The 23584-nt window shown below is 41.9% G+C and overlaps 1 protein-coding gene across 5 annotated transcripts in view; it reads right to left on the reverse strand.

The window, feature by feature from the left end:
* Positions 1-215: 215 nt before the first annotated feature.
* The window catches only part of KLHL13 (kelch like family member 13), a 41173-nt gene continuing 17804 nt past the window's right edge, over positions 216-23584 (reverse strand). For 3 of the 5 annotated variants that reach the window (XM_075573145.1, XM_075573146.1, XM_075573144.1), the window contains 5 exons: positions 20751-20883; positions 20163-20359; positions 16687-17482; positions 4379-4492; positions 216-1697 (listed from right to left, as the gene is read on the reverse strand). In XM_075573145.1, the coding sequence (XP_075429260.1) occupies positions 1210-1697; positions 4379-4492; positions 16687-17482; positions 20163-20359; positions 20751-20883 (1728 nt within the window). In that variant the 3' untranslated portion in view covers positions 216-1209. Of the gene's footprint in view, positions 1698-4378; positions 4493-16686; positions 17483-20162; positions 20377-20750; positions 20912-23584 lie in introns of those variants that run through there. The other 2 variants (XM_075573147.1, XM_075573148.1) reach the window with 2 other exon arrangements.

The following is a 23584-nucleotide window of genomic DNA, read 5'->3' on the forward strand; positions in this document are numbered from 1 at the left end:
GTTACATTTGTTTTATACGCGGAATTAAGCAGTCTGTCTTAAGCTCGGTACAGCCAAAAGGGAAGGGACCGAAATGTAGGTCACAATACCCACTTGTATATTAGTCTATTAGCAAATATAGCTAGCTAACCCACACATACACAGGCAAGAATGTATCCAGACAACAGTGAGGCCCAATAATAGAAAGCTGTATTAATGATGCTTCTCACTCTAAATTATTGCAGTTAAAAGTTTTATTGAACAAAGGAAGGTAAAACACGGTAATCAGTTCACTGAGCAAAAGCAGCTTTTCCTTCTTCAGCTGCATTTTGTGCTAAATAACCTTAAACTGAGGCTGTACATTGGACAAATTATATGCAAGTTATTCCAACATTAAAGGAGGAAAACGGACTAAATATATTCCTTGGAACCATTTGGTCAGAGGACAAATTTATTTGTTCCAGGTTAACATGTCTAGCCCTTATCTAATTGAATTCAGTATAGCGATACAAACATTTCAAGCAGCTATACTGAATTTTCAATAGTTCTTGCTCCTAAAGAAGAGACATCATGAGCAGAAGAATAATTTTCTTCCATGAAATCAAATTTGAAAGGATGAATGTAGCATCTAAAACAAATTGCGTAGTGCAGTTGATTCAGAAACACAATCAATCAGAAGTTATTGGGGATGGGGAGGCATGAAAGGCCTGATTTTCAATTTTTAACTTCTATAATCTGACGAGGAAGCCTTATTAGCTTGAAAAGGACACATTTAATGAAGTGCTTAATTAGATATGTCAGCAGACATTTCATGGCAGAAGACCATTTTTTTTTAATTTCAATTTTAAATTGAAAATGACATTTTCCTTTTTGGCCGTCACAGGAAAAACTACTCAAACATCAGGAGGTTTTTAACAGCTGTAAAGCAAGGAGCCCCGCATTCAACAATATTTAAATAAGTACCTAATTGAAATCTTTGCTAGACTATGGTTTATTTTTGTTTTTGCTAGACATCTGGCCATTTTAAATAGATTTAACAATATTGTTAATCACTTTAATAAATAACCTAAGCCAAATGAATAGTACAAATAATATTATAGTCTTTGTTGAAGTATCTTTGCCAATTCCTGTTGGCTAAGCCTATTTGATACTACAGTATTCAAGGAAAATGAAAGAATCAACGATGATGCAGTGCAAAGATATTATTACATCTTTAGTCAAAGGATGTCTTCAAGGTGCTGAGAGAGGAGATTCTCTAGATGGTGAACCAATATTGTCCTCCGGTGGAAAAACTGTTAGAGTACAAGCTCTGATGCCACCAAGAGATTCAGGAAGGTCAAACACTTTGTGCCATTCATCTTTTTCAGGGTCATATTTCTGGACTATTTCAACCATACATCTGTTGTTCCAAGAATATCCTCCAACCACGTAAATTTTATTTTCAAAGACGGCCACCCCAACGTCACTTTGTCCTCGTAACATTGCAGCTATCGGAGTCCACAGATCTAATGACGGGGAGTAGTATTCACAACTGAGAACGTCATCGTAATCACTAGTTCCTCTGAAATGATTTCCACCAATGACGTAAAGTTTGTCTCCAACAGTGCACATGCAGTGCAGGCCTCGGACTGTAGTCATGGGAGCTTTCTGAGTCCATTTATCGGTGTCCGGGTCGAAACACATCAGTTCTTTCTGGAAAGTATCATGAGTAATTCCTCCTGGTAAAACAAAGACATAGTACAACAATAAATATACTCTAAACCAGCACATCAGATGAGGGGCCCAATTAAATTTCATTGTACTTCATTCGGGCCAAAAGTACCATCCATTTTAAAAATATGTATATAAAACAGTTATATGCTAGATGTCCTCATTAAGCTCACTCTTTCCGCCCTCCTCCCCCCCTGCTTTCTCCCTCACTTTCCCCACTCTTATCCCCTGTCCACACTTAGCGGGTGAGAAGAAACTCAGACCGGGGCAGGAACCAGGTGAGGCAGAATGAGGCGAGAGCTGGTGTGGGGAAGGGGCCCGTGCTGCCTCTTCCATGCTGCTACGCGCAATTGACTGCAGCAGGATCCCACACAAACGGCCCCTCCTATTGGCCAGGCAAGTCTCGTGTGAGTTCCTGCTGCAGTCAAGTGTGGGAGAGCAGCATGGAAGAGGCAGCACAGGCCCCTCATGTCCCTGTCTGCGGGTTTGTCAGGTGTGTCCGGAGGGGGGGGAGGGGGCCTCTAAACAGTCAAAATAAGACTTCTAACAATGAGCATTATGTGCTAAATTCATAGAACAAAAAATATGTTCCTAAAATGTTCTGCTCTTTAGCTTATATTTACTCATTTCATGCATGTCAAAAACAATATTGTTATATTCATGTGATGCAGTAAAATGCACTGATGTGTATGGTGCCTCACTGGTTTTAAAAAAAAACCTCCTGTTCCAATATAAATCTCCATAGGCAGTTTATGCTGTAATGATGTAAGCCGTACAGAGGGTGTTTTAAACATATTTTACCTTAGAAATGAAGAACCAGAAATGCTGCAGCACTGTTAACTTCCTCAGTGCCTGTGCAGATGTCTGCATACAATACTGCAGTAGATGGTGCTAAACAGGCCCACACAATATAAAAAGGAACAAAATGCAGAAGACCCCAGCACTCTTTAATCCGTCATATCATATCGCACACTGGTACAGGACAAACTGAGCGACGTTTCGGGCCTGAGAAAGCTCAGACGCATTGCTCAGTTTGTGCTGTACCAGTATGCGGCAATATGAATGAACCGAGAGAAGACCTGTTATCTCATCAAGGAGTGCTATGGACATTACGCCATGCCTCTGCTGCAGTTTGTTCCAGGTCGCTGCGGGTGGTGAACGGTGCTCTCATGCACACCCATCAATAGCCAAGAGGTTGGCTCCTAAATATTTCTAGTTAAGTGCTGTCCACAATAACTGTTTACAAAATGGGATAATATGGCCAAATACAACAGTGAGGCATTTAAAATGTGAATTGCCCCATTAACTAAGGTGAGGTTTTAGGATATCCCAGCTTCAGCATAGGCCGCTCAATCAGTCCCTGCTTCAGTACTGGTGGCTCAATCAGAGGCTCAGTCTTAGACTGAGCCAACTGTGCTGAAGCTGGGATATCCTGAAAACCTGACCTGTTGGGGAGGGGCTTGAGGACTGGAGTTGAGCTTAACCACCACCGTTTATATTCTGATACATGTGTCATATTCCTGATCAGCAATACCATGTGAATGTCATGTGAAATCAAAATGTTCTGTTTGTGTTTATTTTCTGCCTGCCTCAATACTGCACTGCCTCAAGGACAGAATTTCTTATGACTGTAAATTACCTACTTTCCAATGGTCAGAGAGAAATATTGACAAAACTAGCAAATAAAATAAAAGACACATTTTCAAAAACAAAAAGCACGGTCACTAAATACAGGTGATATCTTAGTTCAGATACCATTGTATTCATCAATTCATGCAACATATTGCTTTGTCAATTTTCCAAAGTAAATACATGCATGACCCAGGGATAGAACAATTAAATATGTATTAATCTTTAATACATTAAGTGGGACAGAGAAATCATGTTCCCTTACATCAAGGAAAGGAGAGCTAATCACAGGAAGGGCATCCATCTCACTACGATTAGGCCAGTACCAAGCTGCTGTTGTGCTGTATTGACCGTCTTTGTGAAAGGAATATTCTTCCTGTGAAACTGTTCCTTGCCATCAGTAAGGACCACTTGCATGGCCTATGTTAATGTACAGCCAGACGTTCAAAGAACGGCTACTCTGCTTACAATTGTTTCAGGCAGAGGAGAAACCGATTACCTATTGATTTAACCCATCACTTAGGTTTATTGATGACATAACACGGGTAGCACTTATGTAATTGAATACATCACGAGACCAACAAATACAAAATATTAAATAGAGACAGAGGATTTCTTCTAAACCACAAAATCTGTGTTTTGTATTTAGATTATTTTTAAGGCATCTTGGACATGTCTCATTGCCATTATGTGGGATTTTGAACAAAGAATGCTTTATTATTATTTTTATTTTTTTTACAGACCTCAAGGTTTGTTTGTAGTAAATTTGTTCTTTGATGTTGTATATGCATTAAGGCACGGGTGGCTCAATCAGTTCCTGCTTCAGCACAGGTGGCTCAATGTGCTGAAGCAGGGATATTCAGAAACCCTGATCTGTTTATAGCTCTTGAGGACTGAAGTTGGCCATCCCTGCCTTAAGGGCTGACATTTAAGGATAACTTTATATAAAGGAACTCTTGCACACATTGCTACCCTAACGGCACACCCAATGTTTAAGGTGTTTGTAGTTTTCAAAATAACTAAAGAAGAAAAACGGAACCCCTATTAGTAATGTACTTACCTGAAATATACATAAGTCCCCCAAATACAGTCCCAGCGTGCCCGTAGTGGGGCTCATTCATTTTTGCAACGTAACTCCATTCATTTAATCTTGGATTATAACATTCCACAGTGGCTGCAGTGAAGCACAAACATAGAATTACAATCACAAAGTCATGTTTACCATAATTACTGACCGATAAATACAAATATTAATAGGAGAATATGCATTTTATTTCAAATCATGCTACTCTTCGAACATACATTTGTTGCAAGTGTGGACCGGAAACATTTTCAAAGCTCTCTACGGTATAATTTAGTTGTTTACAGAGGCAATCCAAGTGCTTTATTTTTTAATATTTATTTTCTTTACACATGATTGAAGCAGAAACTGAACTCAGCTCTGGGGACCCCCTGCTTCCAGAGATATTGACCTCTGAAGGTGCCAACCGAAAGCCACACCGATGTCCTACTGGCCTGCAGGAGTTTTGAAAAGCGGCCCTTATTTGAACCCTGCTACCCAGCCGAAGCGGTACTGGCACCCCCTATGGAGGTCTGTATCTCCGGAAGCAGGGGATCCCTGGAGCTGAAATTAAGGGTGTTCCTCTCCAGAGACCCCCTGCTTCAATCCTGTGTAAAAAAACAAGTGCTTGAATTGCCTCTTTAATCTTATGTTGATCCTCGAAAAAGGTACCAACACAGAAAAAAAAATCTATACTTCTCCAGAAACAAATATGGCTAGTAGATACATTATAAAAATCGAAATGTCCGCATAATTATTGGTCCAACCTTTCAGAGATCTAACCCGGCAACCTACATTTGTAATTTTATCCCCTTTTCTGGACCAATTATGTTCTGATGAACCATTACACACAACTACATGCATGTCGCACTGTATGTGTGTGGGACCCAATAACAAGGCACTCACTTCCTTTCGGAAAAAGATTAAACGTCGGGTGAATTGGATGTCCCTTCCTATTCCGGCTTCCCCTCCCAACTCGTTGTGAGCTCTCTGTCACTGTGTATGTATATCAGTGTGACACAGGGGCACACTCAAACGGACTTTCTCATATCTCCACTTTCAGGTCTGACTAGCTCCACCCCCTCTTAATTAGCTCTGCGCCCCACTCTCCGACCCCCCAGCTTTCCTTACTGAGTTGTGAGGCAGTGACTTGACAGGTCAGTCATCACTGTGCACAGCACAGGTGCCAAGCAGTTCATTTTAGGTGCCCGGAATTCACCACCCCGGTTTTATATATCTTGCCATAACATTGCAGTCACTTGCTTATGCAGTCTGTGTCCCTGTGGTGTCTTACGGAAGTAGTTTATTCTCCAATTTTGGCAAAAGCAAATCTTGCAGAAACTCCACATATTTTCTATATCATAACTATTATATCATATCTATTGTTAATTGTAACAGGCCCCTCACACTTCACACTAATACCACCGCACTCGGTCACAGCACGTTTGATGTCGCGCAATAAAGCCATACTGGCATGCTGCACCAAAGGCAGCAGGGGTTACATTTTAGGTGCCTGCGCTTCTTCCATACCTGGAATATTGGTTTATTTTTGTTGTTCGTATCATATGTTAATATCTTATCTATTAATCCTATATCTATTTGTATATACCATGGGCGGCCAACTCCAGTCCTCAAGGGCCACCAATAGGTCGGGTTTTAAGGATATACCCGTTTGAGCACAAGTGGCTGTGTCATTGACTTAGCCCCCTGTGCTGAAGCAGGGATATCCTTAAAATCTGATCTGGAGTTGGCCACCCCTTGTACAGTATATACCCATTGCCATTCTTACAGCAATATGTACTGTTCGTACATGTTTCCTATTAGATATGTGTTAATGTTCATTTCTCTCAGTCCACAGTCGCACAACATTTTCTCATTTGTTTTAGAACCAGAAGGAAGTTTGTTTCATTAAAGATTATACAATAAAACACAATTTCATGCCATCACACGTTGTAGCTAGCACTGGATTTGTAAAGCCTTAATCTCAGAATCACTCCATACACATATATACTTAAACTATACCAAAGTGCGAACGCTGCGCAAACAAATAACTTTTATCTCTGTCCGACCTCCCAATCATGGGGTACTGGCCTGTAGATCCTGGTGTGCTAGCACAATCGTTGGAGCTCAAATTGTGTGTGTGTGTTGCAGGCCTGGTGCTTCACAAAGATCAAACTGTGATGGCAATATAACTGCGGTTTATATCCTTTGTGGGAAGAAGAATTTTGACCCGCGCTCATGCTTCCTACAGATTTTGATGTAAATCAATTCCCTCCTTCCGCTGCTCCTGTGCGTGGGGGTACAGTTCTCCTCTCCTCCACAAAGAGTCCACGAAGATCACTCCACAGGTGGGTCAAACATAGAAGAAAAGAGGCACAGAGCGCACCAAGTTTGAAGTAATATGTAATGTATAGTAAAAAAACAAGAACAAATAGCAATTTACATATAAAATATCTGTAATCCAGTGAGTTCTTTAAAGAGTGATATCCATGCTGCCCCATTGGTGATTGCAAAGGAGGCAGCGCAGTGCTCGAGACACTCAATCCCACACACTGGGATCGAATAGTGTCTCTGTGTTGCTCTGCTACTTCCGGGTATGCGCAGTGGAGCGTAACCCGTATGCTGATGTCTAGCGTGTCTCCTAAGCTCACAGAGCAACACGGAGACACTATTCGATCCCAGTGCGCGGGATTGAGTGTCTCGAGCACTGCGCTGTCTCCTTTGCAATCACCAACAGGGCAGCATGAACATCACTTTAAAGAACTCACTGGATTACAGTTTTTTTATATGTAAGGCCGAGTCCAGGGTCACCGTGCTGAGGCTTGGCAGTGAGCCCCTGCAGCCGCAATGAGAGCGGCTTTAGCAGGGGCTCGCGTACACGTCCGCAGGCGTGCGGAGGCGTAGCTGCTAATTTTTTTTTTAGTTTGAGCGCTCACGGGAATGCAGGGCCGGTCACACGAGTGGTTCGCCCCATTGAGTGCGAACCAGCTCCGTGACGTCACTGGCCCGCCCCCGGACGGCGATGAAACTAAGGCCAGGAAAAGCACCCGCTTTCCCTCAGCCTCAGCGCGCCTCCGCACGGCTGCAGTCACCATGGACTCAGCCTTAGTTGCTATTTGTTCTTGTTTTTTTAACTATACATTACATATTACTTCAACCTTGGTGCACTCTGTGCCTTTTCTATATCCTTTGTGGGTTCGCTCACCCACTCCAACATGGTGTAATTCCTGCACAGCTGGGCTCCCTAATCTCTCTCTGTAGTAGCCTCTGTCTGCCTGCTACCCTCTGCACTGTCAGCTCCTGGTCTCGGCTGGGCCCTGCTGCATGCACTGGTCCAGTGGGGCAACTCTCTCTCTCTCTCTGCAGTTCCCTCTCTCTTATGGGTCCTGCATGGACTCTCTGTGCAGGATGGGCCTGCACACCCTCACCTCCCTTTCCAACTATCACCAACAGTCATTCCACTGGTTAAACACAGTCACATGGTCCAGTGGAGTGTAATTCTTAAAGTGGCCGTGTCCTGTGCTGATAGACACAGGGGGTTACATACTTGTATTTCAGCCAGTGAAAGTTAAGTGTAGTAAAGATGGCAGACAGATATTGTTGGTAACTAGCAACATGCACTGCATAACATTCTACAGAATCCTCCAACAGTGAATGCGGAGTTAGTTCCCTGCATGAAGAACAATTAATTGCTATAATAAAAATTTTAATTAAATCTTTGAAATTGTAAAAGCTTAAAACCCTATAGCCAAGCACGGAAAGCATGTTTCAAGGTGGCTTCTGTTTCAAGTTTAGAGAGATACTGTAACTCGTGTATCGAGATGGATTAAACGAGTAAAACAAATGGCATTCTGTCTGTGTTGTAGTGCAAAAATGGTAAATAATTGACATTTGGAGAGCTGGTAAAAAATATTGCTTAACAAATGACATTGCAATAAACAGTTCAGACACAAAAAAATCCCAAGAAATAAACTACTTTAAAGACGAGACAAAAACAGTACAGCAACACATTTTATGAGCTTGATTTAGAGGAAATATATGGTTAGGAAATATTGCCTACATTTTGCTTGCTGTCTCCAATGCCTCATATTTTAACATCAGTAAAACTGGCGCTACAGAAAGTTATTTCATGGAGAAAATTATTATATTTAATATACTGGACCATTGTATTTTGTAGAATCTCTCCACAGTAAGTTAGCAATACACAGATACAAGGAGCTTTACCTTAAAATGTCGTCGTCGTCCCCCCCCCCCCCCACCCCCAGGTGGGGAGCAGGGGCTTTCTGGAGCTGAACCATGTAAACTTCAGCTCTGGGGACCCCCTGCTCTCAGAAATACTCACCTCAAAAGGGGCTGCAGTATCTTATATGTTTAAAGGTCCTGCGTCACATGGGCTAATAGGAAGCTGTAATTGGATGATGTCATGGCTTCCTATTGGCCCGCAGTACGCGAGACCTTTACACAGACATTTTCCATGCCCAGCTAGCACTGCTTCCGGTGGTCCTTTTAAAAGCATCTCGAAAACTAGGGGCCCACGGAGCCGAAATTGTATTGTATTGTATGTCTTTATTTATATAGCGCCATTAATGTACATAGCGCTTCACAGTGGTAATACATGTGGTAATCAAATAAATAACAGATAATATAAATAACAGATCATGGGAATAAGTGCTTTAGACATAAAAGTAACATTAAGGAAGAGGAGTCCCTGCCCCGAGGAGCTTACAGTCTAATTGGTAGGTAGGGAGAACGTACAGAGACAGTAGGAGGGAGTTCTGGTAAGTGCATCTGCAGGGGGCCAAGCTTATGTATCATGTGTTCAGAATATCCACAGTGCTATTCATATGCTTCTTTAAGCAAGTGGGTCTTAAGGTGGGTCTTAAAGGTGGATAGAGAGGGTACTGAGGGGGAGGGCATTCCAGAGGTGTGGGGCAGTCAGTGAAAAAGGTTTAAGGCGAGAGAGGGCTTTAGATAAATTAAGAGATTGTTCAGCTCCAGAGACCCCCCAGCTTCCCACCTAGCAAGCCTACAAAACAAGAGGAAATGCCATTTTAACCAATGGCTTGTAGGAGGCTTTTAATAAAGCTAAAATGGTTTCATAGGCAAAACATTTAAAATGTGAACAATTGCTGTAGTGCTGTCGTCAACCAAACTGTTCATAAAGTTGAGCTGCAGAGTAGGAATACAAGCTGCAAGTTTATTTTATTTATTTGTTACTGCCTAAGCTGGTAATTGCTGTTATAAACTGCTTATACTTCAAAAACGACACTTTTTTCCCCTCATTTCTTGATCCACTAAAAATGATGCAAACTGGTTGTTTCTAATAAAGACCCATAAATCAATATGCAGGTGTGCGCACAAGCATTGCAATGAAGAACATGCCACCCAATTGTATGGTAATGTTTCAGGCACTTAGGGCAAACTAGTGATTTGTTACACTCCATCAGAGGTTTCCAACCTTTTTTTGGTTAAGGAACCCTAGAATTATATTGTGAAATTCTGCAGAACCCCGACCCTCTCTAATAGCACGTCTCAGATCAGATGCATTGTAAATTCCTTTGTATTTTGTACAATTTTCAAATGACCTGAAAATTGCTGGGAACCCCTTAGAGATGCCCGGGGAACCCAAGGATTCATAGGAACGCTTGATGAAAAACAATGGATTTCATAATGGCCACAAAATATACTACCCCTCACACTTCAACCCAGTACCTGTCTTCTATCAAGTTTATGTTTAGGGGTCCCCCATACAAGTATCTGGTTATTCATTCATTCATTTATCCTACTGTTGGGTTCTTTAACATTACGCAGTCACATGGTCTACCCCGCACACTTGGCTGGATATAAACATAAGTAAACATCTGTGAGCTACACATTACCTTTAGTAACCTACAAGAGCAGCGGTGCACAAACTGGGGGGCGCGCTAGATTTTCGGGGGCGGGGGCGCAGCAGTTATAGAGGTCCCGCGCTCTCACCCGAGGCATTTAAATTAAATTCCACCGACGCGTCGTCCTGGTAACCTGGCGTCAGATTACGCCGCGGGGTCACGTTATGGTGACGTGAAATCACATGGCCCGCACGTCATTTGACGCCGGTGTCGAGCAGGGGGGGGGTGGCATGATGCGCCGAGGAGAGCAGGCAGGGTGCGCACGTGGAAAAGTTTGCGCACCCCTAGAGCACATGCATCAAAATGTACACTCACGTTTCAATGTGTTACACGGTATTTCTAGAAGCAGTTACACAAAAATATTAAAATCTACCATGCAAAACTAAAAATGAAATGGTGCGTCTTCTCCATTAGCGTATTCATTGCTTCAAGAAGGGAACATCAATTTCGTAAAGACCAAACTGACTGTGATTGAATGGAATGTGATTGAATTTCACAAACTGACATGCGTTTTCAGAAATAGTACAGACGTTGCTTCAATGGTCTGAACTGAAGTGTTGTCATGTTACAAGCAGGAACCCCCCAATGACTTACCAAGTGAATGGAATATATTGACATCAGTTAATCATATTGATGTTTATTTCACTCAACATAACAAATGTTGCAAAAGTGACTTGGGATGTCGTGTGATGTAATGAGATAAGCGACACGTTAAAGGAGTCCTTCGTAGCTCGTAAGAGGAGCCATTCATGGTTTAGCTGGTCAGGCTTCTGTATATATACTGTACAACAAATTAATTTATTTTCTTTACTCCATCCTGAATTATTGAGGCCATCCAAATTTCAATCTGAGACTCATTTGTATGATTGCAGGTTCCACAGCGGTGGACTAAAATATTTAAAAAAAAATATCGTATGAGCCAGCCTGAATTTTTAGGTGCCAGGATTAAGGGGGGGGCATTGGCTGTAATGGCATCCCCCCATCGGCAGCTATGTGCATCTGTTACACACACAATGTGACTGGGATCTCACTAATTTGCTTTATCTCAGTGTGTGCATACACTATATCTGTATATGACACTGGGATCTGACTGCAAACTAACAATAGCTGCTGTATTTTAGTATTTATAGTGAATGTCACGGGAAATCTAAACGAGCAGATCAGATCATTACCATGCTGCAGCTACGTGGAAGGGGTGCGGTTACTAAAGCTTTGCACGGATTGGCTGATCCCTGGGCGATGTCGTGGGTTTCTGGGACTTCTAGTATTTACAGATAGATTAACTTGACTACCCTATTGGAAGAGGTGCAGTACTACAACTCCCAGACGCCCCGGCAGAGAAGGGAGATCACATGACAAGTAGCAGCCCTGAGCACAGGTGCCAGGAGTGGATTTTCAGGCACCTGAGCGACCAGGCACCTGAATTTTTCCACCTTTGGAAGGCTATAAAGTTAACTTAAATTTGTGACAATTGTAAACTGCTTTTTTTAAACAAAAAAACAAACAAAATAAATTGTAGGTATGTAGGGAGGTACCTGGCTGCAGGGGAAAGTGTGGGGCTTCTTACCTTCTCCTAATAATACGTTGCATTGTCATGGCAACGCGCCGCCATGTCACGGTGTCACGGTCCCATTTGACACCGTGTAGTCATGGCGACGCGTTGTCAAAAGCAGAAGAGGAGAAAAGAAGCAGGAAGAAAAAAGGCAAGAAAAAAAAATCAATAAAAAAAAGTGCCGATACACTATACCGGCGCGAACCATCACAAAAAAAGCCCTGCTTACAGTATAAATGTTTTTATGCAACACTTTGCATTCAACAAAACGTATTCTGTATATTTACTGGTAAAATAAAAGTTCCAATAGTAACAGCCTATGTGCATAATTAGAAACCACTTTCAGTTTCAAAATGTAAGGTTAATTTTTTTTTGTACGGATACCTACAGTTATTCAGAAGAATGACCAAACAAACATGCATGCACGTTGGCCTTCAAACAACAATGGTTCAAACTTAGGCGGTTATTCCTTAAACTGCAATAGTGCCCCGATCGGCACTATGGCAGTTGAAGAACGCACCTAGGCTCTGAAGAAAACATAGAAATGTCCCCATCACATATAATAACACGGATAGACTGAGGCACAAGTAAAAATGATTCAACATCCCTGAAAATGAAAAGTGACCTAAGCATGAACTTTAAGCAGCGCAGACAATTCCAGATAATTTGAACCATCTGGGAAACTTTGGCTTACGGCTTTAAACACTGAATTGCAGTATTAAACTGTTTTTAGATTGAGCATTTGATAGAGGCATCAACATTCAACAGTCACTGGGATTTTTTGGGGCAGGTTAGTACATGTCAAATGCAGTCTTAACATGTAAAACAATAAGGCATATCAAATATTCTTGCTAATAAATGAAATGTAATGCATATTGGATGTGTGTATTCTCTCCTTGCACTCCTTATATAACAGGATTAAAAAAAGTTTCTTCCATATATACTACAAACCATATATACTACAAAGGATACTTGATCCAGCTGGTTTCAGAGAAAAGCAATAATGAATTCTATGACATATTTTCAATTAACTGAAAATATTAATGGTTCCCACCAAACAAAAATAAAATGTTCTTGGACACCCACTACCTGGCCCTTTCACCTACCCAACAAAGGAACCAAAATGTTGATTATTACTGTAACAGAAGGCTGGCACCACAATGTGTGCTGGGGTTAATTAAATATATTGTATACTTGGTGTGACTGGGAGTCTTTCCACCAAAGATAAAAAAAAAAAAAGCATGCTAAACTTCATGGCACAAGATGATAGCATGTGGGTATCATCAAACAAAGGGTTGGAGGCAAATCAATAACATTTCTGTATACACTGCAAGCTCTCTCCAGGTAGAAAGAAGCACTGAAGGAAATTATGAGAACATTTTAACTATTTACTTTGAATTTATTTATAAAATGAGTAAGCTCATTAATGTTTACGTACGAAGAAATAAGCAGAACATTATTCTTAATAGATTTGAAAATGGTCTTAACCCTCTTGATGAACAAATGCAATCAGATAGAGAGGAGCTTGGAAGCCTCTGCCAATGATCAATGTTTTCATTACCATAAAACATGGTTACTTTTAAATTATTCACAAAGTATGTCAAACTACCATTAGGATTAACAGATCTGCACACGTCTATTGTACGTATTCAGTACCCTTACATTTAAAGCAGCTCTTCAGGTGGCATCTCTTGTTGGGGATAGATTTGAAGCACAGGGGTCTCCGGAGTTAAACTACCTTAATTGAAGCCCCGGGGACCCCCTACTTTCCGAGATACTTGCCTCCATAGTGGGTGCCGGTATCTCCATGTTTAAATGTCCATCATCACACAGGCCAAGAAGACAGGGATATCACAGCTTCCTTTTGGCCCGCAAGATGGACATTTAAAAAGTTGCCATTATATTAGCCACACAGCCCCATCAGAGCTGCTACCTGCAGAGGTGCCGGCACCACCTATGGAGATCAGTATCTCTGGAAGCACAGGTCCCCAGAACTGAAATTAATGTGGAGATTGGAGAACAATACCCAATAGCACCTTTTCCCAACATCACTGCTATACATTATTCATATAGCTGTAGCGGGGTAACCCTATTATTTTTAAATGAATGTGGTTCAGATCCAGAGACCCCCTTCTTCAATCCTACAAATGGGTAAAAAAAACAAAAAAAAACACAATTGCAATTTAGAGTTCTGCTTTGCCATCATAAATGATATTTTTCAGCAATAGTAACATAATTGTGGTAATTGCCAACATAGAAGAAAGCTCCCATCAAAAATGATATATTGGAAGTGATTTTTATGATACATTAACCAAACTTTACAACACTTTCAGGTTACTGAAATACTAAAAACCTAAACTACAAACAATTCTGGATTTAAAATGCAACAGGGATATACTTATGCATCCCCATACGTATTATATCATAATTAAAAGAATTTTTTCTTAGCTAAACTTTTTCAAAAGAGATGAACTGCAATGCATTTGATGATTAACTCATAAGGATATTAGAAGTTAAATACCTTTTTTGTTATTATAATCATCATTTCAATTGTCAAGTTAAAGCTATTACAACGTGGCATCAGGCTTAGGGCGCGCTTATAGTGCTGGCGACGCGCGACCGATGACGTCACCCGTCGCCAATGGCTAAAGTTGTAATTTGATTTTTAGCGACAAGGCCAGTGACGTCACTAAAAGGGGCTGGCCGCGCAATTTTATTGGTTTAGAGACAGTCACACGTGGCGACTGCCTCTAAAAAAATCAAATTTACCTTATATACACTGTAAAATCACGTAGATCATCAATAATCTGGGTTTCTGACTCTTTGTATTGTAAAGGAAAAACATGATGTAAGGCACTCCAATGTGAATTGACTTGATATCGCCTCAATGTTTATGTCTTAAGAAATACAATAAAAAAAGTTTGAAATAAAAAAAAAATCAAATTTACCCCACTTCAAAATTTTGGGTCACTCCATCGCGCTTACGACAGAGTCCATGTATTTGTTTTGGAGCGACGTTGCGTCGCCGTTGCAAGGCACTATAAGCACAGCCTTACAACTCACTCTTTGTAAATATCAAGTCTGTTCCACATAACCATCTAAAACAGTAACCTACAGCCACGAAACAGAAAAGGTACAGCTCAACCCCATTATAGCGCGATCCTCTACAACACAGATCCACTTATAACGCGGGGTGAGCATGGCGCCTGCTTTTTTTTTTTAAAAGCTTTATTGCTAACGGACACACACGGACACACATAATACTCCCCTGCACATCACATCCCATCCCCTGCCTGCATATCACCCCCCCAGCCTGCACATCACTCCTTCCTGCACATCACATCCCCCTGCCGGCACATCTCCCCCCTACCAATCACATCCCCCCCTTCCTGCACATTACCCCCGCATACACACACATCTTTCTCCCCTCCCTCCCTGTACCTCCGCTGGGGGGGGAGGAGAGAAGGGAGCTGGTTCCTGGCCGGGGACACACACAGACAGCCGACATCCCGGCCCAGACTCACCAGCTTCTCCTGTACGGCTGACATTGACACACACACACACACACACACACACACACACACACACACACACACACATATATATATATACATACACCTTTCCCCCCTCCCTCCCTCCCTGTACCTCCGCTGGGGGGTGGGAGGGGGGAGGAGGGAGAAGAGAGCTGGTTCCTGGCCGGGGACTCACACAAACAGCTGACATCCCGGGCCAGACTCCGTGAGATCCTCCCCCTGCCCCCCACCCCCCCCCCCCCCCTCTCGCAGAATCACATCTTCTCTGCACAGGATACAGATCAGCTGCTGCTGCAGATGCCGGATCGTCCTGCTTTGGGGTGCCGCTGCAACGCCAGGCTCAGGGAGAATTGGGAGAGTTATCCCAGCTCTCCCCCTCTGGCGGACGCGGAACCCCTGATCACGACGGCCATTTTTTTTTTTTTTTTTTAAATATCGCGATCCCGGTTATAACGCGGTCGTATTGGGTGGACCCTGAGGACTGCGTTATAACAGGGTTCAGCTGTATATAGAAAATATAACTCCCACATTATTACTTTATGAAAGAGAAGGAGAGGCTCCGAGTAAAGACACCGACTCTGTGGGGGAAGCGGGGTTTACGGAGGCCCGGCGCTCTTCCCGGTGGCACTTAAATGAAACGCCAGGGATGTGGCGAAGGCCTCTGTAAACGTCACTTACCATAGCTCAGGCGACTTCTGGAGACGCGTCGCCATGGCAGAGGTCATGGCGCCGAAGCCGAGGAGGGGCACGGAGAGAGGGGAACAGCCGGCAGGAAAAAAAGGAAAAAAAGCGATTGCGCTCCCTGCTGCAAACAATGACACTGAGTTTGAAGCAGGAGATCCTGGTTCAATTCCCAGGGTCGGCTCCCTGTGACCTTGGGCAAGTCACTGTATCTCCCTGTGGCTCAAGCACCAAAAACAGATTGTATGCTCATCTGGGCAGGGACAGTGTCTGTAACAATCCCGTGTGCTGCGTACCGCGCACTATACTGTAATTGTGAAGTGCTTCGAGTCCCATTGGGAGAAAAGCGCTAAATGAAATAAAGTTGTTGTTATTAAAGACTGGTACAAGGTTGAATACCTTGCGGATGCCAAAACAAACCTTGGGTTTTTTCCTAGATTTTTTTTACGCTTTGAAATCTCTGAACATTTCCCAAATCAAATAGCAACCGGTGATTTTCATTCATGTATAGATATAGTGTAATAGCTTTAGGACACAATCACAAATAGAATGTCTAAATATATCCCAGACAGATGACTAAATACAAGGAGTTAGAAAGTACACTGATAACTTGGCTAAAGGGTATTTTTCTTTTTTACATATGAAAATTCTTACCAAGTTCACCAGCTGCATTTCGACCACCAACTGCATACAGATGACCTTTAAGGGCACTTAGGTGGAAAAAGGTACGCTTTTCATTCAAAGATGCCACTTGCATCCACTTATTATAGCGGGGGTCAAATCTGAAGACTGTATCAACAGCCGTTTTTCCTTTGGTGTCATAATTGCTTTGTCCACCAACTACATATAGAAAATTTCCAATGACCGCTATTCCATGCTGGTATCTCGGTGCATCCATGGGCGCCAAAGATTTCCATTCATGTCCCTTCTCGTCGTACATCCGCAACTCTTTGCTAACAACCAGCTGCTGCCTTAAAACGCCCCCTAATGTTACTAAGTGCGTGCTGTCAGACCGGATGGCAGTTCTTTCGGACTGCATAACTGGCTGCATGAACGGCATCATTTGGTAATTGCTAGCTTCCAAAAGCAAATTCACACACGTATTATCAGTTCTCATGAAATCCACTGTCTGAACATGGTTGATAAGGTCTTGCGGTGTCATTAATGGAAATCGGATGTTCTTCATTAGTTTTGCAGCATGTTCCATTCGAGCGTCTTCATATCGTAGCCAACGACAAGCAGCCTTGAAGAGTTCAAGTTCGCTACATTGCTTAAGGCTATTGCTGGAAAGCACAAAGGCAAGTCGATCAAACGGCAGCTTCACAAACTCCCCAGTAGTTAATAGTGGTGGGAAATTTTTCAAGATGAAATTATTTACGTATTTGTCCACTTCAGTAAGATTGTAAGTGTTTGCGATTCGGCCAACTTCAACACAATTTTCCAAAGTGACCTTAAAAAAAAAAAAATTTGGACAAATTAGAAACATTTTACAGGAAGCGATGCATTCTAGCTTTACAGACAAGTACACATCTTCCAATTACTATATGAAAGGTGTTAGTAGTGAAGAAAACAGTCTTTACAAAAATGTTACACGCTCAATTAAAAAAAATTTTTAATATGGACTTCAAGATTACCTATAAAAAGAAAATAAACTGATGTCTCAACTCCAGTCCTCAAGACCTCCCCCCCCCCCCCCCAACAGGTCAAGTTTTCAAGGTATCCCAGCTTCAGCACAGGTGTCTCGATTAGTGGCTCAGTCAAAGACTGAGTACCCTGTGCTGAAGCAGGGATAGCCGGAAGACCTGACCTGTTTGGGGAGGGGGGATCTTGAGGACTGGCGTTGGGCACCCCTGTTCTAAGACACCACAGCATACTTGAGATAGTCTAACAAGCGTCATAATTTTGACTATTGAGAGACAGAAACAGGCAGTGTAAGATTGGGATGTATTTGGCTGGACTGTCAGTGAATCACACACGGTCTGCAGGCTGATTATATAACTTGACAACGATGTGACTGCCCTGAAACTTGGCAGCCAGGGTCCAAGTCTGGGATTTGATCAAATGTGCCAAATTTGATAGTCATTTTAGAATAAACCCTGTGAATAAACAAACCGTTCTTAAGTCGAAATGAACTTTGCCCAGCATGTCCCATGTTGTGTAGTTCTGTAGATGTATCTCAGCAAAATACAAATTTGTACGTTTTTCAGTTTGCTTTATAGCAGGGGTGTGCAACGTTTGCCCCCTGCGCCACCCCTGCCTGCTCACGCAACAGTCCCCCCTCTCCGAACACCCCCCCATGCCCTCCCCACCCCGGCGTCTCGTGACCCCGCAGCGTCATTTGACGCCAGATTAATATGACGACGAGTCACCGAAGACACCACCACGCCGTCTGAACCAAAGTAGACGACACAGAAGCCTCGCGCGGTTCCCTGGCATTTAATTTAAATGCCTTGAGGGAGAGCGCGGGACCTCTGTAACGGCCGCGCCCCCCCTTAAAAGCATCAAAATGAAAAGTTTTGGTAAATGTTTATTTATTTTTAACATATCAGGGCAATCAACATTACATGTACAAAGACAATAGGCAATACAACAATCCTTCCCAAATCTTATTAAAGACATCTACTGCAGTCCATCACTGAATTGTAGCAATATAGACATTCATGCATTGTCTGCCTAAATGTTTTATTCACATTTTTAAGAGAAAAATATGAAATCAAAACTAATTATATAAATGTATTACAGCCCATAGATGTTCACAGCTTTAGCCTTGAAAACGCCTGCAACACACAGCAGAACACTAGATCTAACTAGTGGTATAAGAGAGTACGGCCAAGCATTGATCGTTTCAATGGTCCGGCACGAGCATACCACAACGTAAACGCCACTTTTGTGCTCTACATTTCAGCGCAACATGCAAACCTTCAAAAACAAAACTGACATTTTATTTGCCCTCCCAGAATCCCTTGCAAGCGCCCAGTACATTGTAAACCTGCTTGAATACCACCCATTTCATTCACAAATAAGAAAATGATTAACATTAAATTGTTCATATCATTAATGAGGGGAAACGTGCTAAATTATTATGCAAGGTTAATTAATCCGTACCCCGTCGCTGACTTGCATATCAATAGTATGCAAGTATTTACATTTATATCCCTCTGAGGCAGCCACAGGCTCTTCTGCGTGTATTAAATGGGATTCAAATCAAGAGCATCTTTGGAACACAGAAGGCTATCATTTTAGCAGCAGGATAAAAGCTCTCACAAGGAGAAGTGATTCAGAAGATAAGGCAGTGGGCACTCGGGGTGAATATTATCTAAGAAAATAAGGAGACTTATAAGTAGTAATGGAGGCCATGCATCAATAATAATAATAAAGAATGTAAGTGCTTCAAGGTAAACGTAACACAGATTTTATAAGTAGCATAATAACGTCCGTGACCTCCATCTTCTACAAATCCACCCTTGTTTGCGCTCTTTAAATGCCAGCCAGTGTATTACAAAGCAATGTTCTCCACATTGTCCAAGGCCTTCCACATGTACATCAATATTATATATTCTTAAAATAAGCTTTTTTTTTTTTTTTTAATCAAAGTGTAGGGCAAGGGAGCTTAACTCCAGTCTTCAAGACCCTCCAACAGCTCCGGTTTTCATGACATCCTAGCTTCAGCACAGGTGGCTCAGTCAAAGAATGAATAGTGCTGAAGCAGGGACTGATTGAGCCACTTGTGCTGAAGCTGGGATATCCTGAAAACCTGACCTGTTGTTGAGGATTGGAGGTGAGCACCCCTGGCGTAGGGTACGTTAAATTTGATTCTTGGGCCCATACCTTGGTGCTGAGATTCCAAAAGCTGTACGCACGTAACCTCCAAGCTACAGAAGAAGTTCTTTCCCCATACGTCATCAATCATACCAGTAGAAGACATAAAACTCGAACAGTCATTAACTCGCATTATATTTGCCTGTCAGGGTTGAGATACCAGCAAGAATGTATTGGGTTCTGGGTTCAAATTCTAAACACTGTCTACAATCCACACACCCACCGTCTTTCCTTATGCATTTTGTGCTGAATGCAGACGATATACAGTTACAAAGCAAGCTAAGTTACTTAATTAAAATGTTTGTTCTTACCCCAGATATTAGAAACACTTTACAGAAGTCCAATACAGGCAGTATCTGTAAAAAGCTTGCAGCTTCCAGTGTATCTTGAAGGTTGTCCATATTCAAGGAAAGTTTTGCAGTGTAAATAAAATCAATAATTTTCTTTAATCCAATTTTGTTCACGCCGTGTAGTTTAATGCACATTAAGTCTTGTTCCTTCATTCCACCTAGACAAGAAATCAGTCTACAATTTAATTATCCTGAAGATGTGAAAGTTTTAAAAATGTATTACATGAAACCTTTGTGCAATGCAGATCATTGACTATGCATATGCTATTAAATGGTCATATTATTCAATATTTAAAAAGTTACATGCAATGTTATTCTGGGTCAGTTCTTAATCTTGGAATTCATCCATTTAAGGTCTAACAAAATGCACTTTACAGGTTTAAAAGCACATCACAAAAACCCCGGCACTAAAAACATTAAAAGCTATTAGTTATTTTCAAATTTGCTGTGATACAATTAGGCGTCCTTTACCTAAATTGGTGTTCTATGTTGGGTAAAGATTCAGCCATGTAAATGCCGGAGTTCAGTACAGCCCTGAAAATATATTACCTGTGAACATGGCCTTGAAGTAATCACTTGAGGATGCCATCATTGCCCGGTGAACCGGAAAAAGGTCTTCTCCATCACCTGGCACCAGAGTCACATCACAAAGTAAGCCTTCTACTCGTAACTGGTCAAAGCCCTATAACAATATACATTAACTTCATCATCTGCAAAATCAAAACCCAATATTAAAACCTATAAAAACAAAATGCAGCTTAACAAATCCGTCACGTGCGCCATTTACAAACGAAATTCCCCAGAGGCAACGCTTGGGGTGACAGTTTTCCAGGAACGGAAAGAGGAGAACAACACACACAAAAAAAGGGAAGAATAAAAGTTGGAGAAAAATAAGTAAGCTGCAACTCAGAGAAACCCTGCAAATTGTTGCATATCGAATAATTCTTGAGGACTGGCGTTGGGCACCCCTGTTCTAAGACACCACAGCATACTTGAGATAGTCTAACAAGCTTCATAATTTTGACTATTGAGAGACAGAAACAGGCAGTGTAAGATTGGGATGTATTTGGCTGGACTGTCAGTGAATCACACACGGTCTGCAGGCTTATTATATAACTTGACAACGATGTGACTGCTCTGAAACTTGGCAGCCAGGGTCCAAGTCTGGGATTTGATCAAATGTGCCAAATTGTGTCAAATTTGATAGTTTTTTTTTTAGAACAAACCCTGTAAATAAACAAACCGTTCTTAAGTCTAAACGAACTTTGCCCAGCATGTCCCATGTTGTGTAGTTCTGTAGATGTAGTATCTCTGCAAAATAGAGATTTGTGCGTTTTCCAATTTCTTTTATAGCAGGGGTGTGCAACGTTTTCCCCCTGTGCCTGTCTGCCCTAATCCCCTGCTCGTGCCCCCCCACTCCCCCTTCCCTGGCTCCAGCGTCAAATGACGCCGTAGGGTCACGTGACCCAGCACGCCGGCTTACCATGGCGATGCATCTCCAAAGACAGCACCAAACTGTCTGAATCAAGGTAGAAGTTACAGAGGCCTTACACGCTCCCCCGGCATTTAATTTAAATGCCTTGGGGGAAGAGGGCAAGACCCCTGTAACCTCCTCGACCCCCTGTTTGCGCACCACTGCTTTATAGAATCAAAATTAACCGTTTAGGTAAATGTTTCTCTATTTTTTTTTTTTTTAACATATCAGGGCAAACAACATTACATGTACAAAGACAATAGGCAATACAATAATCCTCCCCAAATCTTATTAAAGACATATACTGCAGTCCAATAATAAATTATAGCAATAGACATTCATGCATTCTGTCTAAATATTTTATGCACATCTTTAAGAGCAGTATATGAAATAAAAACTTATTATATAAATGTATTATAGGCCATAGATGTTCACAGCTTTAGCCTTGAAAATGCCTGCAACACACAGCAGAACATTAGCTCTAAATAGTGGTATAAGAGAGTACGGCCAAGCATCGATCGTTTCAATGGTCAGGCACGAGCATACCACAACGTAAACGCCACTTCTGTGCTCTACAAATCCCCCACGGGCGCCATTTACAAACGGAATTCCCCAGAGGCAACACTTGGGGTGACAGTTTTCCAGGAACGGAAAGAGAAGAACGCAAAAAAAAAATAATATATTTTTAAAGGAATAAAAGTTGGAGAAAAATAAAACTACAACTCAGAGAAACCCTGCAAATTGTTGCATATCGAATAATTCACAACACAGAAAACAACCGATTTTAAATGTGATACAAGTATATTTATATGTTTCCAGTCTACTCATATACAATTATTTCGGTTACGTCGTTGCAATAAATTGTTTTTTGTTGTTGTTTTTTTTTAACATATGTTAACGTACTATGGGAAAAACCCAGCAGTTTCAGCCTACATTGTAACTGACACAGTCTAAACAACCACATATGCTTGTGGAAACAAACCCGTCTCAAATGTAAGAGCATGTATTTGACGGTTTCATGTACTCCTCATGATGAAATTCTGTAATACTACTAATCTTTTGTATGTATATATTAAAGTGATAGCTAATACAATAATAATAACTTGTTGTGAAGAAATGAGGGCAGATTTAACATCGAAGCCTTAACTACAATACATATTTACCAAAAAAGATCATTCCAAACAGCTGGAGCTACATGTCCACGGCTGAATAAATAGCTGTAAATATACTGTTTATCACACGACCAGCTAGCCATGTGAAAATCTTGGCCACTTTTTTAATCTACAGTACTTTAAAGCAGGGGTGCTCAACTGCCGTCCTCAAGACACCCCCCCCCCACCCAAACAGGTCAGGTTTTCAGGAAATCCCAGCCTCAGCACAGATGGCTCAGTCTTTGACTGAGTCACATGTACTGAAATAGGAATATCCTTAAAACCTGACCTGTTAGGGGGAGGCCGAGGGCTGGATTTGAGCACCCCTGATTTAAAGCACACGTCCACCCTGTTGTTTTTTTTGTTTTGTTTTTTTACGCTCTTCTTGCCCTTTTTAAAGCCCCTGCTTCCCGAGATACAGACCTCCATAGGGGGTGCCTGTATCGTGGCACAATGTAAAGCTCCCGGGTCATGTTGGCCAATAGGAAGCCGAGCTTAATGACGTCACAGCTTCCCATTGGCCTGCAGGGCGCAGGACTTCTGAAATGCCGCTATTTTGTGAAATTTGCTAGCCAAGCGGCTACAGACACCCCCTACAGAGGTAAATATCTCCCGAAGCCGGGGGGTCCCAGGAGATCAAATTAATGGGGTTCAGCACCGGAAACCCACGACTTGAATCCTATGTTAAAAAAAAAAAAATTGCGCGCTTGGATTGCATCTAAGAAAAAAAGCAGGCCATGCTTCTGGGTGGGGCTTGT

This window comes from Ascaphus truei, chromosome 16 (assembly GCF_040206685.1).
Source record: "Ascaphus truei isolate aAscTru1 chromosome 16, aAscTru1.hap1, whole genome shotgun sequence".
Classification (NCBI taxonomy): domain Eukaryota; kingdom Metazoa; phylum Chordata; class Amphibia; order Anura; family Ascaphidae; genus Ascaphus; species Ascaphus truei.